The 17570-nt window shown below is 38.1% G+C and overlaps 1 protein-coding gene and 1 long non-coding RNA gene across 2 annotated transcripts; both read left to right on the forward strand.

Moving 5' to 3' along the window:
* The first annotated feature begins 1363 nt into the window (after positions 1-1363).
* Positions 1364-7849, forward strand: ntan1 (N-terminal asparagine amidase). The gene is made up of 10 exons (XM_053637298.1): positions 1364-1546; positions 1633-1735; positions 3543-3608; positions 3711-3819; positions 5663-5736; positions 5831-5884; positions 5987-6040; positions 6291-6388; positions 6701-6814; positions 6911-7849. Exons 1-10 carry the CDS (start codon positions 1466-1468, stop codon positions 7076-7078), a joined length of 921 nt encoding a protein of 306 aa, XP_053493273.1. The 5' UTR covers positions 1364-1465; the 3' UTR covers positions 7079-7849.
* Positions 7850-14899: 7050 nt separating this feature from the next.
* On the forward strand, positions 14900-17097 carry LOC128615327 (uncharacterized). Its single transcript, XR_008387181.1, has 3 exons — positions 14900-14985; positions 15220-15418; positions 15519-17097. It is a non-coding gene; the product is annotated as an uncharacterized LOC128615327 (long non-coding RNA).
* The last annotated feature ends 473 nt before the right edge of the window (positions 17098-17570 follow it).

Raw genomic sequence — 17570 nt, forward strand, 5'->3', positions numbered from 1 at the left:
ATTAATAGATTATGCAAATTACTAATGATGTAATCACTATTGTCAAAACATGACATTCATTCTACAGGGTTCCAAAGGTTCTGCAGTGTTTCCACATTTCTAGCAATTAGCAACACTAACAGAGATGCCATTAATGATATGTCCATTGCCTTTGGACCATCCAAAGGTCCTTGACAAAGCAATCAGCAAGTGTCCTCTTGTTTTCTGCAATGTACAACAGATTGCACTGCTTACAAGAGAGACAGTAAACAGCTCCTATGATGTCATGAGTGATGGAAGACAATAACTGATCCTTTAGGGCCTGTGATTTTAGTGGCTGTGTTAATAAAAAAAAGTTTACAAGTAGAAGATCTTGACTATTTGCATGTTGAAGTTTTGTGACTCTTAGGCTAAACAATAAGTTCAGCTCGTCATATTTATACACCGGAAGTTTCTAACAAATGTTCTTCACGAGCTGTGTGAGAGAGATAGATAGATAGATAGACAAACAGACAGACAGACAGATAGATAGATAGACAGATAGATAGATAGATAGATAGACAGATAGATAGATAGATTCTTGTATCCCCATGCTTCAGGGGTTTCCTCGTGGTACTCCGTGTTCCTCCCCCAATCCAAAGCATTGTAAGTTGATTGGCATTTCCAAATTGTCCATAGTGTGTGAATGTATGTGTGATGGGTTGGCACCCTGACCATGGTGTCCCTCACCTTGTCCCCTGGGATAGGCTCCAGGCACCCCCACAACCCTGTGTTGGATAAGCAATACAGAAAATGGATGGATGAAATTTGGCCAAGAATAAAATATTCCCAAAATCATTACAAAAAAAAAGATTCATCTTATGAATCTGAAATTCAAAGCATCACATCAAATACAATCACAAGTTCACAAATACATTTAAATGGCGTTGTTATTTTTCAATATTTCACTCAGTAGATTCTTTATAACAATTCTTTAACTTCCGTAACTTCAGTAATACAGTATTTGTTTTAGATCTACAATTTCCCATCAGTAAGAATCAATGACTGTATACTGTATATGAGATATCTGTATATCCCACATAATTCACTCTTAATCTCACCCAAATTCAAATGAAACCTCTCTCAGTGGTGAGTAAATCCTATGTAGTGTTCTGAAAACACTTCTTTCACTTTATTATTAATATGCCACTGTACGACCAGAAACACTGTCGCTGGAGGAACACAATTAAATGTGTATCATTCAAATTTGCATACGTTTGAAGAGACACGTTTGATCCTGGCGTCATCAGGGCACGGGGTGGGGGGAGGGGGGGATTGGCGCGTGCTAGGATTGGAGCGCAGCCGCTGTGACGCTCGGTGCCGGGAAAGGGAGGGTGGGGGGGGGTAGAACCAGGAAGTACATGTGCTGACAGGCAGAGAGTGCTACTGTTTAATTATCACAGAATAAATACTTGATATTGGAGATATTTGTAGGTGAAGGGTGAAAATGCCACTCCTGACTCAAAACAAACGAATCGACCGTGTAATATCAACAACTGACTTGTTCTCGAATTACTCCCATTTAAAGGTGAGTGTGATGGCCAGGCCTGCGATTATTACACAGTTTCTAACCGGTATCGGTGATATATGAGATCGTGTTTGTGTTTGCTGAAGGAAAATGCCAAAACATTTCGCTCCAAACCGCTCGTGACAGTGGATCCAAAGTGCCTGCTGTACGTGCAGCAGAGGGAATTTGCGGCCACAACGCCTGCAGACAGTGAGTCTTAATGGATCTTACTGTACCTTTACTTCTGCTTTATTTATTCTACTAGAAAAGTCACAGTTCACAGTATGAAACAAAACAACAAGTGATCAAATTATTCATATAACGAATGCAATCTGTGGATAAAAGACTGAACATGGATATGATGTATAGAAAATACACCTTACCATCACACCCATATGAGCTTGTTCTAACCTCCAGGCTTCTGGGAAGGCTTTGCACTAGATTTTGGAGAGTGGCAGTGATTTGTGTTTATTCAGACACAAGAGCATTAGTGAGGTGCTTAAAGGTGTTCAGTGGGGTTGTGGGGGTCAGGGCTCTTCTGTTCAGGACACTCGGAGTTCTTCCTCTCCAACCTTGGCAAACCTACTAGGGGTGGACAAAGTACTGGGAAATTATAATTAAGTGGAAGTATAGATAATGTGTCGAAATCGTACTCAATTAAACTCCGGTGTTTTAATGGATCATGACTATCTACGGTATTTTGCCTAGGGGCAGTGGTGGCTTAGCGGTTAAGGCTCTGATCGGAAGGTTGGGGGTTCAAGCTCAGCGCTGCCACTGTTGGGCCCTTGAGCAAGGCCCTTAACCCTCTCTGCTCCAGGGGTGCTATATCATGGCTGACCCTGCGCTCTGACCTCAGCTTCCTGACAGGCTGGGATATGCGAAGAAAACAATTTCACTGTGCTCTACTGTATATGTGACCAATAAAGACTCATTATAAATATATTCTGTTAATGCATGCGTAATTCTTTACATACATGCAAACTTAGTTTCAAAGTGGAACTATTTTAATATCCGCATTAGTGGTCTACTGATTTTACAGATACCGATAACTAAGTTAGGCAGTACCTGCCGAAAAACTGATCAATCAACTGATTAAAATTGATACTGAATGAAAACACAACACTCAAAGTAAAATATTGCTGAACTTTATTATAAAAATAGTACAATGACTGACTGGCTGACTGTATAATGAAAATGTACTGTACTTTTTAAAATGAACTAAACATATAAATACTAATATATATTAACTGTTAATAAATATTAAAGTAAATAAAAGATATGCATCCAAACTTAACCAAAAAATAACACTTCAAATAACAAATAAAAATAGAGACATCCAAAATGAATTGAAAAACACTGCAAATAACACAACAAAATTTGTCAGCGTTGCTTTTTATTTTGCCTCTAGAGGCCGCTCTCGTACTGTATAATGACAGAGGACCCTGCTCAGCCGGAAAAACTATTGGTGTGGATTTTTGCAGATAAACGATAGCTCTAGCAATCGGTTATAGGTGCCGATTAATCGCAAAACCGATCAACCTCTAATCTGCATCACTCCTACCTTTCTGGTAGAATACCTCGTGGATGAGATGATCATAAATAGCACCAAGGAGGAAGTGTTTCTAGTTGTTCAGGATGACTGTCATATTAAAATTACTGTGTTAAACCCCACTCTGAAAGGTTCATTCATACAGGTTAGAGTCCTAAACAGTGTGACATTACTGATAAAAAATGAATGTGGTTTTAAGCAGATATTTGCAGACACGATTGTGTGTCAGACCTCCATTACTTCATAGCTATGTTAGGAGTGTAGCGTCAGTGTTTATAATAAAAACAGAAAGCCAGTGATGAACACCAAACATGATTTGGCTGATTAACTATATTTGGTGTCAGTGGAAGTGGAGGTATAAGTAAGATTTTTTTTGCCCACCCATCAGTTGATCTGTAATAGTGAAATGCTCAGACTAACAATACTGATATTTGACTGTATATCGTTGAATCTGCGTCTTTCTTGCAGGCTCTGTTTCAATTATTGGTTCTGAGGATGCAACTACATGTCACTTAGTAGTCCTGCGCCATACAGGTAACAATGAGCACATGTACTGTTTCAAGTGAGTGTTTGTGTTTGTGTTTTTTAACATTGTGTCTTTGTGCCAGTATAATTTTTTTCATTCCCTATTTAAAGGAAGCGGAGCGACTTGTCTGGCTCACCTGGATGGCTCGAAAACATGGACTGAAGTTCTTCTCTTAGTTAATGCTGTAACGGCATTAAGCAACCCAGCCAAACCAGGCAGGTGAGACTTTTGTAGATTTCTCATTCTGAAACTACAACATATTGGTTTGTTGTACTCAGTGACATTGTTCATTTTTAAAGGAATATATATATACAGTGCCCTCCACTAATATTGGCACCATTTATTGTTATCTTTATCTTTATTGTTTAACCTTTTGATATTTTGTTAATTTTTTTTTTTTACAAAAATACTCTGCTCTCATGGATATCAAACAAGTCCAAACAGAACACAGGTTTATCCAAAAAATATATCTTTGTTAAATATAGGTGTGCAACAATTAATGGCACCCATTTACTCAATACTTTGTGCTTCCTCCCTTTGCCAAGATAACAGCTCTGTCTTCTCCCATAATGCCTGATGAGGTTGGAGAATACATGGCAAGGGATCTGAAACCATTCCTCCATACAGAATCTCTCCATTCCTTCAAATTTAGAGGTCCACGCTGGTGGACTCTCTTCTTCAGTTCACAAAACAGGTTTTTTATGGGTTTCAAGTCAGGGGACTGGGATGGTCATGGCAGGACCTTGATTTTGTGGTCAGTATGCCATTTCTATGTTGATTTTGTTGTATGTTTTGGATCATCGTCCTGCGGGAAGATCCAACCACGGCCCATTTTAAGCTTTCTGGCAGAGGCAGTCAGGTTTTCATTTAATATCTGTTCATATTTGATAGAGTCCATGATGCCATATATCTAACAAAATGTCCAGGTCCTCTGGTAGAAAAACAGCCCCAAAACATTAAAGAGCCACCACCATATTTAACCGTGGGCATGAGGTACTTGTCCGTATGGCTACCTCTCTGTGTGCGCCAAAACCACCTCTGGTGTTTATTACCAAAAAGCTCTATTTTGGTTTCATCTGACCGTACAACCCGATCCCATTTGAAGTTCCAGTAGTGTCTGGCAAACTGAAGATGCTTGACTTTGTTTTTGGATGAGAGTAGAGGCTTTTTTCTTGGAAACCCTTCCAAAAATCTTGTGGTGATGTAGGTGAATTCGGATTGTAGTTTTGGAGACTTTCTGACCCCAAGACGGAACTAACTTCTGCAATTCTCCAGCTGTGATCCTTGGAGATTTTTTGGCCACTCGAACCATCCTCTTCACAGTGCGTTGAGACGATATAGACACACGTCCAATTCCAGGTTGATTCATAACATTTCCAGTTAACTGGAACTTCTTAATTATTGCCCTGATGGTGGAAATGGGCATTTTCAACGCCTCTGCTATTTTCTTATAACCACTTCCCATTTTGTGAAGCTCGACAACTTTTTGCCGCACATCACAACCCTTGGTCTTACCCATTGTTATGAATGACTAAGGGAATTTGGCCTGTTACCTTATATTTATACCCCTGTGAAACAGGAAGTCATGGTTGAACAAATTCCTGTTCCTAGTCACCCAGGTGTACTAAACATTTATTTATTTTTTTAAATATCAATGGGAATATACTTCAAATACATTTTTCTCATAAGAATTCATGAGTGCCAATAATTGTTGCACACTTCTATTTAACAAGATTTATATATATATATATATATATATATATAATATATATATGTGTGTGTGTGTGTATATATATATATGTATATGTGTGTGTATATATATATATATATATATATATATATGTGTGTGTGTGTGTGTGTGTGTGTGTGTGTGTGTGTGTGTTTTGTTTGCAATTGTTTGATATCCATAAGAGCAGAGCATTTTTGTGAATTTTTTTAACAAAATATCAAAAGGTTAAACAATAAAGACAAATATTAGTGGAGGGCACTGTGTGTATATATAAATATATATAATTATAAATATATATTATTTATTTATTTATTTATTTATTTTTTAATTCAGGTTAGAGCTTCATCTTATTGGGGGGTTTGATGATGACAACAAGATGTCCCATAAACTCAGCTGTGAAATTTTGGGTATGGAAATTTGCACCAAATCAGAGTTTACCTGCAGCATTTAAAATTTTGACAAATTGTTAATTATGTATGGTTGTGTGGGGGGGTTTTGCAGCGGAATTTCAGAAACAAAAGGAAGAAATTCACCTAGAAACTTGCTGCATTACTGGTAATTTGGTGCATGTGCACATTCGTGCTTACTTTTTTTTTTAATCACCAGTATCCTTATCACACTGACGCTTATTGACTGATTGTTGCTCTGTGTTTATAGATATGAATGATGTTGTGACAGATGGGATTCATAGACCAATTATCTATGGAATAGGTAACGTAGAATATTCTCTGACCTAGCTAAACACTGTTTATAGACACCAAGGTGCCAATTTAGACATTTTTGAACACCAATGTGGTCGAAGGACATAGTATCATTGCCAGAGCTTTATCTGCATTTACTGTATGCACAAGTGTTAGGGTAAACCTGATAATCTGGTAATGCACTGTATAACACTCAGTAGCTCAACACAACGAATTACACTGGTGATACTGGCAGAAATGCATGTATGTTTGCTTTTTAGGTGTGAACGTTAAAACGGGCGAGGTTTTCCCAGCCGTGTTTCCTCACAGAGGACCTGCTGAGGACCTGAGGTCTGCACGTAGCTTCACAGGTGGACAGGTATGAACACAATCATGTTTCATTCTGAGGCAGCTTCTGTCTTTTACATACTTATATACTTACATACTTAATACTACCATATTTTGGTATGCCCTTGTGGTATGGAAAATGCATGGATGGATGTACTAAATGACTGATAAATGAGGCCCATTAAAACCAAGCATGAAATCCATGAAATGATATCACGCTCCCCAAAAATTCACACTTCTTTCGATGCTGTAGTGTATATTCTTAAAATCACTGTAATTTATATAATTTCTAGTCACGTATAGAAATTACAGTTGTAAAATATTGTAAATTTCATTTGACCAGATAGCCAATGTGTACGACTCTAGTAAGGAGCAGCTGAAGATCGGCCCATGCAGGTGGCCACCTAACATGGACATCGCCTTCTGGCTGGACGAAGATGACGAAACAATCTTACAGGTCACTACCAAATTGGGTTTATTTATTATTCCTTACCTGAATATTTTTTTAAAAAATCTGATTTACATTTTGCTTGATGATCTCTCCATCTCATAGTGCCTTTCCACATCTCCTTATGCTGAGCCACCTCATTTTGTCCAACACATCAAGTCCACAATACGCTTCCTGCTGGAACACCCGAACCCCGACGCTCTGTTTCCCGGAAGCCAGCCGCAGCTCTTCCAGCGATCAGAGCAGGGAGAGTGGGAGAGAGTCTGCCTTTAACACTGATCTCTGCTCTTAACAATCAACAACACTGTGACTCAACCAAAGGCCTTTACAAAAAGCGATTACTGGCTGTACATGTTGCTCTTTCATGCTAATCCGTTTATCTGAGGGGATGCTTGGTAGAGACTCAGATTAGCATAAAAGAGAAACTTCTACTTGGGGTGGAAAGATGGGATTTTCTTTAGTTATGCATCAGTTGATGTTTTAGAGACTGTACAGAAATAAAATGCCTCTTTATGGACTCCTAAAGCTGGAGTGGGACTTGTTTTATACAGTGTACAGCGTTGTACAGTGATGAGAAAATTTATTATGACTTTATTTCCTCTGATATGTATCATACATATGGCATGATGTGTGACTGTTGTGTGTATCCTTCCCGAGTTATGAAGAAAAAAAAAAATGCTGCATATCCTTCAGAAATCCTGCAAGAGTTTTTACACATTCACGGTATAATAAACATTCAACTTGATATCACTGTGGTTCTTAACTGGTATCCTTTTTTTTTTTTTTTTTTTAAAGGAATCTGATGTTTCCTGTTTACAACCTGCCTTTCAGATATACAGCCTTGAAAAAAAAACAAATCTGTATCTAAGTCAAAACCAACTCTGAACTGATATCACAGGTCATAACAGTTCCTGAGTATAATGGGTGAATGTGGACCTGAAAGGGAGCTGGCATGTTGTTGCATGTCCAGATTTTTCTGGAATTTTCCACTGCTCCTTCTGAGACACACCCAGAAAAAGTCGGAAGTAAAAGAAATCATCTGCAACTACAAAAAAAGTTTTTATGCACATTAGATAGTAGAGTTTTTAACGTGTAGTTTGCCTTGATAGCAAAATGAACAGTGTGCTAGCTAACGCTGTTTGAGGGGAAAATATGACCAAAGTTGGCTTCTTGTTATAAAAATGACAAATTACCTTTTATTTTGTAAGAATTTTTAAAATTTATTTTAGATTAGAGTAAATTCTTATATAACTATGTTTATGTTAACATTAAGTTACTTAATTTTAGGCTGCTACATGCAGGAACTATTGTTACTCCTAGCTCGTTAAAAAGTAGCCTGCGCTTTAACCTGTAACATTATCTAAGATTGGCAGTTACCACTGGAGTTAAGTAAATCAATCCTGTGCTTGATATTCGTCTTTATTTCAGAAGACACATATGATATCGAGTTATTGTTTTGGTTTTTTTTACTCATGTTAAAGTAATACTATTTGTATGTACTATATAACAGGGCCTGAACAGGGTGCGGGATTGTTTTGCACGCAGTTTTAATCCTTTCCGCAAGTTCTGTCATCACAACGCAGAATTCCCACACACATCTACCACGTGGGTGAAAGTACACAGAGATATGAACAAATAAGTATATTCATCTAAACAATTACACTTGCAGCTATTACATTTGCAGAAAGGACATCTGTGCTCCAAATGAGCCTAAAATGTAAAAGAATAAGCCTAATTAGGGATGGTGAAGGTCCATTTCCAAAAACACAAACATAAAAAGACATTTTAAAAGTTTTAATTACTGCTAATGACTATATACAATATGTTCACAGTTTGTTAAAATTAAAATATTAAATACAATTATAAAATGTTGAATATGGTAAGTACAGTATTATTTGTCATGTTTTCATATTTTTTTTTAAATATATTTTTGTAATGTTTTTGTATATTTTTGTTTTGTTATTGAATGTCATTGAATTTTGTCATAATGTAATACTGTTTTGATCGTTTTGCTATTTGCAGTGGTTACTATTTTTCATAGTGTGAGTTTTGGTAAATTTTTATTAAAACCAGTTAGGGTCAGTTTGACATGGAAACATAATCAGTATTAATTACAATAGTATAATACTCATTAATAATAACAAGTACAATATTGTATAACTTTGTGGCCCTGCCACCATATATATATATATATATTTTTTTTTTAAATATTTGTTACCACCCTGTATTGCCTCTTCCCTACCCCACCCCCAAGGGCCCGGCTATAGTACATAGTGAATGCTGAAGGAAATGTTACGTTAACTCATTTATTTTGAATGTGTCAGATTAAGGATAAGAGGAGAAGCATGTTTAGAAGAGAGTAAGAAGGTTGTTGCAGATATTTTGACCAAGAAAAGGGCAGAGGAAGGGCCATGTCCCTTTCCAAGACAGTTACATTTACATTTATTCATTTAGCAGACGCTTTTATCCAAAGTGACTTACAAATGAGGAAATACAAGCAAAATGATACATCAAGCAGAGAACAATACAAGTAGTGCTACCATACAAGATCTTTAATTGAGTTCTAGAGAAGCAAAGTGCGCAGAGTCGAGGTGTAAGAGGCAAAGTAAGTTGTTTTTTATTTTTTAAAAAGGATAATGTGGGGGTTGGCATTTTAGGGGTTAGAAGTGGGTCTTTAGCTGTTTTTTGAAGACAGTAACAGATTCTGCGGTCCAGATTGAGGTTGGAAGTTCATTCCACCACTGAGGGACAGTTAGTGTGAAGGTTCTGGAAAGAGATCTTGAGCCACGCTGAGTAGGTACTACTAAGCGCCGATCGTTAATCGATCGCAGATTGCGTGAGGGAATGTAAGCCTTCAGGAGAGTGTTGAGGTAGGGGGGTGCTGTTCCAGACAAGGTCTTGTACATGAGTATCGAGGCCTTGAATTTGATTCGGGTGGCTACAGGAAGCCAGTGGAGGGAGATGAAGAGGGGTGTGACATCGGTTCTTTGGGCATAGAGTCTCTCTGACTGCCCGTGCATGTGTGCCCTCAGTCACCACATTCTTCAAGAAGGTAGAGCCCTCCCAACAAGAATATGATTTAGCTGTGAATCACAATCACAGTTACAGATCAATGGACTGCACAGAACTGCTGACACAGAAGCTTCATGAGCCAAAGGTCACATGTGCTAGGACAAAATGTGAAGTCATTGTGAGTAACGTGTTTGCACCCTGGACAACCTCTCTGGTGACACAGGAATTAGAAGAGGTTGAATATGTGTCCCTGTACATTGATGTGTCCAAATATGGACACGTAAAGCTGCTGCCAGTAGTCGTCAGATATTGCAAGATATATGATGGCAGCATATCTGTGGTAAAAAACTGCTAAATTTTATTGAACTGAAAAGGGAAACAGCAGGGAAAATTGCAGCTGAGGTGATTGGAATAACTTGGTGGTTCTTCAAAAATTTCCCCTTTAAAACAAAGTGGTAGCATTCTCTGTAGACAACACAAACACCAGCATGGAGGTGTTATGTCCATACAAAAATAAAAAATGCCCTGCAGAGGGATGTAATTGGCTTAGGTTGTCCACATCATTCATAACACAGCCAGAACAGCTTTGGATATGATTCCTCTTGATGTTGAGTACATGCTCACAAAGATTTTTGGACATTTTCATTTTTTCACAGTCAGAGTTGAAAGACTAAAGAGCTTTTGTGACTTTGTTGGTCAGGAATACCATAACATACTTGGTCACAGTAACATTCGCTGGCTGTCCATGCTCCCTGCAATTGAAAGAGTGCTGCAAATGTTTGAGCCATTAAAATGTTTTTTCTTTTCTTTTAGAAGACAAATGCCCTGTGTACCAATGAACAATCTTTGAAGATCCACTGACTGAACTTTGGGTGGCCTTTGTACATGGGAACATAAAGTATCTCACAAAAGTGAGGACACCCCTCACATTTTTGCAAATATTTAATTATATCTTTTCATTTGACAACACTGAAGAAATGACACTTTGCTACAATGTAAAGTAGTGAGTGTACAGCTTGTATAACAGTGTAAATTTGCTGTCACCTCAAAATAACTCAACACACAGCCATTAATGTCTAAACCGCTGGCAACAAAAGTGAGTACACCCCTAAGTGAAAATGTCCAAATTGGGCCCAATTAGCCATTTTCCCTCCTCGGTGTCATGTGACTTGTTAGTGTTACAAGGTCTCAGGTGTGAATGGGGAGCAGGTGTGTTAAATTTGGTGTCATTGCTCTCACACTCCCTCACACTGGTCACTGGAAGTTCAACATGGCACCTCATGGCAAAGAACTCTCTGAGGATCTGAAAAAAAGAATTGTTGCTCTACATAAAGATGGCCTAGGCTATAAGAAGATTGCCAAGACCCTGACACTGAGCTGCAGCACGGTGGCCAAGACCATACAGCGGTTTAACAGGACAGGTTCCACTCAGAACAGGCCTCGCCATGGTCAACCAAAGAAGTTGAGTGCACGTGCTCAGAGTCATATCCAGAGGTTGTGTTTGGGAAATAGTCGTACGAGTGCTGCCAGCATTGCTGCAGAGGTTGAAGGGGTGGGGGGTCAGCCTGTCAGTGCTCAGACCATACGCCGCACACTGCATCAAATTGGTCTGCATGGCTGTCGTCCCAGAAGGAAGCCTCTTCTAAAGATGATGCACAAGAAAGCCTGCAAACAGTTTGCTGAAGACAAGCAGACGAAGGACATGGATTACTGGAACCATGTCCTGTGGTCTGATGAGACCAAGATAAACTTATTTGGTTCAGATGGTGTCAAGCGTGTGTGGCAGCAACCAGGTGAGGATTACAAAGACAAGTGTGTCTTACCTACAGTCAAGCATGGTGGTGGGAGTGTCATGGTCTGGGGCTGCATGAGTGCTGCCGGTACTACAGTTCATTGAGGGAACCATGAATGCCAACATGTACTGTGACATACTGAAGCAGAGCATGATCCCCTCCCTTCGGAGACTGGGCCGCAGGGCAGTATTCCAGCATGATAACGACCCCAAACACACCTCCAAGACAAACACTGCCTTGCTGAAGAAGCTGAGGGTGAAGGTGATGGACTGGCCAAGCATGTCTCCAGACCTAAACCCTACTGAGCATCTGTGGGGCATCCTCAAACGGAAGGTGGAGGAGCACAAGGTCTCTAACATCCACCAATTCTGTGATGTCGTCATGGAGGAGTGGAAGAGGACTCCTTTGGCAACCTGTGAAGCTCTTAAGTCTTTTCTCGAAACATCTAAATCATTCTTCACAACTGCAGTAACCTACATAAAGCATGGGGCAAGCACACACGATCTCAAAGACCTGCAATGTCTCCTTTTCAAAAATCAAATTCAATGTGAAGAAATTCAGAGGAGAGATTTCGAACCTGGGGTGGATGCTGAAATGCTAGGGGGGTTTGGGGGTATGCTCCCCTGAAAATACTTTTAAAAAAATAATAAAGCATTTAAATGCTTATTTCTAATGACGTTTCATTGGTTAAATATTTGTAAAATGCACAGACAGACGTAAAAGGTGACCAATAGCATTGATTTATGAAACAAGATAAAAAATGATGAAATATGGAGATAGGAGTTCTGTTGTATGTCACTGAATGAAGCTCCATTTATTCAATAATATTACTCTAAACAGAGAATTGTTCATTTAAAACACTAGCTACTATAATCATTAAGAACAGCTGCTAGTTAATGTAGCTAGCCACAGCACATATTGAGACGTGGGTGCCATCCTGTGAGGATGGCTGTTTGTGTTGGTGAGTTGAAGCTATGAGTATGAGTTGGAGGCGATTTTGCTATAGAAAAAACACTCCATTGTCCAGTTTTCTCGCTGGATGACAGTGTGACCTACTGTACTATGGAAGTTCTTGATGCAACAGCACTGCCCTACCATAGCGATGTTTTACAGAATCACGACAGAAAATGAAAACACATATTCATTGTCCAACTCATAGCTCCAATTCACCAACAGTAGGAGCGATCCTCACACGATGGCGCCCCCGTCCCAAACATCCAACACGGTGTGACGTGAACTAGCTGGCTAACTGGTAGCTATCCGTACAACTTACAAGCTCGTCCGCCTCAGTATTTTCTACTCCTATGACCTGCTGTTCATCCTCCTCTGTCCTCTTCCTCTTCGAATATTGTAGGATGCTCATCCCTGTGTGAACATTTTGACTAACAATACCATTAAATCGTTCATGGACACGTAGCAATGGCACATACGCACAGTTTTGGTGTGCTAACTAGCTTGCATATTTGACAGTTTCATAGGCTAAATAATTATTTTGGCATCAAAATTGTCAATTAAAACCAGCAAGCAATCAGGAATTTCATGGGTTGAAATAGCTATGATATCCTACCTCAAATACAAAGTGGTAAATCTTTCAACTATACGTCAGTGTGCTCAAGATCGTCTGAATTCTGGGTCGTAACCGCCCTCACCTCAGGACGGGAGGGTGTTTTTTCCACGGATGGTCACAGAATATTTGAGTCATTTCCAAATGAATCAATTCTGCTTTCACGTAAGCGTAGCCACCTCTTGTAAAATCCATACGAGGTTTTGCTTGTTACTTTGTAGTGACAGACACTCTGTCACTCAGAGCTCTCTCAAGCTCTCTCAAAATGGTTGAGCGAGCCCTAGCTACTCAAATCTGACCCCTGAGCTTATTATAGGGAAAGTTAGTTTCTTTTTTTTAATTGAATTGTGTTTCTAAAAGTTGTTGTAAGAGTTGTGACTGTTCAACTCACAAATCCTCAGAGACAGGCAGACAATGCAAAATAAAATTTGAGATTAGGAAAAAGTGTTGGGGGCAAAACCTAGATTTTGAAATATACCCCCCCCCTCTCCCCCCCACCTATAATGGGTCCTACATCCATGGTCTAAATTATCATCACTTGCCATGTGTTTGCCAGGAAGTACTGCACCAGTTGAGAGAGTGTTCTCTCAGATGAATGATATGTGGAAAACATCAAGAAATGAATTGTTTCTACTATGAAAGCCATGCTTATTATGAGGACAAATTTCAACCTCCCCTGCCAGGAGTTCATGGAGAAACTGGCCAAAGACTGAGCCATTCTGAGGAACATACAGCGTATCCGTAGCAAGCGTAAGTGTACCCACTGCTACTAGCCCAGTTCACGCTGACACAGACGGCAGTGTATCCGAAGTTGAAACGCCACCTCTTCTTCACCAGCAATTCGCAGAAAAACATCAAAGAGGTGCAAATATGATGAGAAATATATTTATTTGGGCTTGACATATGCTGGCAGAGAAGGAAACCCCCAGCCACAGTGTGTATATGTGCAAACGTACTCTCTCATAGCTGCATGAAACCAGCATTTCTGTGCAGACATTTAGAAACAAAGCATGCTACTTACTTTTTGCTAAATAAACCTCGAGAGTTTTTTGAAAGATATTTAAGACAACTCAGGAGAAGTAAGACCCTCATAACAGTGTAGGAAAACCTAAATAGGAAGGGTCTGGAAGCATCCTACATGGGGAGTTGCAAAGTGGCTAAGACGTGCAAACCTCATACTATTGTGGAGGACTTCATTCTTCCTGCTCCGGCTGATAGAGCTGGTGTAATGCTTGGGGGGGGGCGCCACTGTAAAAAGTTTGGGAACCACTGCCATAGTAGGTTCGTTCATACAGGATCTAGTACTGGGTTTCCAAATTATGATGTAATGGTCAGGCTACAAATCCTTTTTTAAATAAAGAATTTAGAAAAATAGCTGAGATAGGTATATATTAGAATATATTATATACACGCTGTATATATTAGAATACACATAATTTCCAGCTTTCTAATACAGTGGAATCTTTGGGATGGAAAGATACGAGACTGTGCTAAGCAGAAAAGTAATTATTTTCTTTCCTTTTTTTATTTTTATTTTTTTTAATTTTTTTTTTTATTACTATTACAGTAACACAGCTCTGTCCAGGCATTGTTTTAAACATTTGCATGCCTGTGTGACATGAATTTAATAAACTTTAAACTTGTATTTTCAGGGTCTTTTATGCTGCTATAGGATGACTGTGCTTGTTCAGGGGGGGGGGGAAAACAAAAAACCACTCTGGAGGACGTCCCTCTGTTCTAGCCGGAGGAAATAAGGAAGCTCTCTGATTCCATTATACACAAAGTAGTAAGAATCTTCACGGCGTTGTAAGGTATTCTTTCTTTTATCTTAAAATACACACTGAATCAGCATGCACTAGAAACTAGAAATGTAATGTTATAATACCTGTAATGTTACCACTTGACGGTGTTTGATTTTTTTGCCTAACAATTCCAACAGACTTCAAGGTTTCACTATTTTTACTGCTGCTGTGCACGATCACAGTGCTAGTTCAAAAAATATCCACCATCCTATTTGTGCTTTTTCCCCCGTCATTTTACACAAGATTATGATATTTTCTGGTGTGATTAAACACACTCTGAAGCAAAACCCGGCCGTATGTGGAAAAATGCAGACAGAAGCGGAGGAACAGCAGAAACTGATACTTCAGAAAAGAGGGAATAAGTCACTGCTGGAGAAGGTGAAAGAAGACGAAGCCATGTTTAGGCACCGAATCGAAAGTCTACCTGGGAACCGTCCCAATAGTAAGTGCCAATTCACTGTACAAATTAATTTTTTTCATAGTTCATTGTGTGTGTGTATATATATATATAATATTTACTAAATTGAACCTTTTATTTCCAGTGAAAAAAGAAAACAGGGATTCTGGTGACTTGACGAATGCAGAGACTCAGACAAACCAGCACATTTTTGTGGAAATTAATGAAAACAATTGATACCTTGTTACTGCATTGGGTGTAAGAAACAGACAAAAAACGCAAATCCTACACTCAAAGTGTTTTCAGTCCCGGTGTAATGGTTACAAATGACTTGATCTGGTCGATAACAAATGCATTGCATTTGTACAACTCAAAAAAAAAAAAGTCACACTATATTGCATAGCACTTTTCTTAACTGTGCACTTTCAGTTGAGTATCTTCACCATTATTAAGTATTAAGTATTTTCCCCAATATTATTTTGTCAGCATATGATGCTATTGTTTTGGACTATATAAAGTAGTTGTGTCAATACTTTAGATAACATTTTCTCCATTCTGATCTGTTTTTTCATCCGTTTTGTTTTTTCTTTCTTACAATTCTTACATTTCAGAGGAAAACCCCTCTATATACATATACTCAGGTTCTTTAACAGAGGGAGCTGTCCCCAAATTGAGTCATATTACTGTTGTTAATTTTTATTAATTCCAATTTTATTATGCACAGGTATTTTTTAGATACAACCCCAATTCCAAAAAAGTTGGGACAGTATGGAAAATGCAAAAAAAAAAGTCATTTGAAATTTCAGTTCACCATGTACTATATTGAAAACACATTATGAACACATTATTTAATGTTCTGCTTTGTGAATGTAATTTATTTTTGAAAATATACACTCATTTCAAATCTGATGATTTGAAACATTTTGGAAAAGTTGGGACAGTCGACTGTTTACCACTGTATAACATCACTTTTTCTTTTAATAACACTTTTTAAGCATTTATGCACTGAAGACACCAGTTGGTTAAAAACTATGCAGTTGATTAGGTACTCACTTTCAACGTTTTTTGGTGCGTTTATAATTTACAGATTGAATTGTTTTGTATTTTAATTTTAACGTTAAGTTACATCCGTTTATTTTGATTATTGTAAACTTTCAAGATTAATAAACGAACTGTGATCAACTTAATTTTCCTGGATTTTAATGGCTATTAAGGAATCAACAAAGAGATGTCAAAAATTTCCCTAGTGGACCCAAGAAACAACTAAGGAACTTTTGAAAAGAAGTAAATGTCACTACAACATCAAATACCTTGTCTTTATATGTTGTTGTTGTTGTTGTTTTTAATACAAGTCAAAGTACATTCACATATCACTCCTCTTTGTTTTTATTAGCATTTTCCATACTGTCCCAACTTTTTCTGAATATGGGTTGTAATTCAAATTGAACTGAAAATTTTGTAAAATACTCTTAATTTCTGAAATTTCATATGGTGCATAATAAAGTTGTATGTGCTGCTGTTGAGTACGTGGGGGAACAGGGGGAATTTTGTTATTTTCATTTTCTATTTGTTTAATGTTTAGAACAGGGTTTTTAGAACAATGCCTTAGTTCGCCTAAGTCATTCTGCAGGTCAGTGAAGCTGTTAATCCTGTATTGTGCCTTGGATTTGAAATGACCATTTTTTGGTTGTTTCAAAGTTTATAAATAAAATTATTTGATTTCAGTTCTCTGTTTACTCATTTGAATGCCTTACTAATAAATGATAACAGATATTATACTAAGTAAGGAATAAAACAAATCTGGGTGTGCTGTTATATAAAAAAAAAAAAAAATCAATGACATAATGGTGTGATGTAGCCTGACATAAAAAACTGATTTACTTTTCCCACCTTGAACTGAATTATTTCCCAATAACAACACACCTTGACATGTTTTTTCCCTCTTATATCACATATATTTGCCAACAGACTTATTAATGAATGAATTAATTGTTTATATTCACATTTCATTTTGTGGAACATCCTCAAGACAGGTTAGATCATGCAATCACTTATGCTATAACAACCATAAACAGTCATTCACTTGACACACTTGACTGATTTTCTCTCTCTCTTGAAGTTAATAAGGCAAAAAAAAAAAAAAAGCTTGTCGAGAAAGCAGAAAGTGCAAAGTCCTCTGTGCTGGAGACGTTCCTTT

The sequence above is a fragment of the Ictalurus furcatus genome, chromosome 12 (assembly GCF_023375685.1).
Source record: "Ictalurus furcatus strain D&B chromosome 12, Billie_1.0, whole genome shotgun sequence".
NCBI lineage: Eukaryota > Metazoa > Chordata > Actinopteri > Siluriformes > Ictaluridae > Ictalurus > Ictalurus furcatus.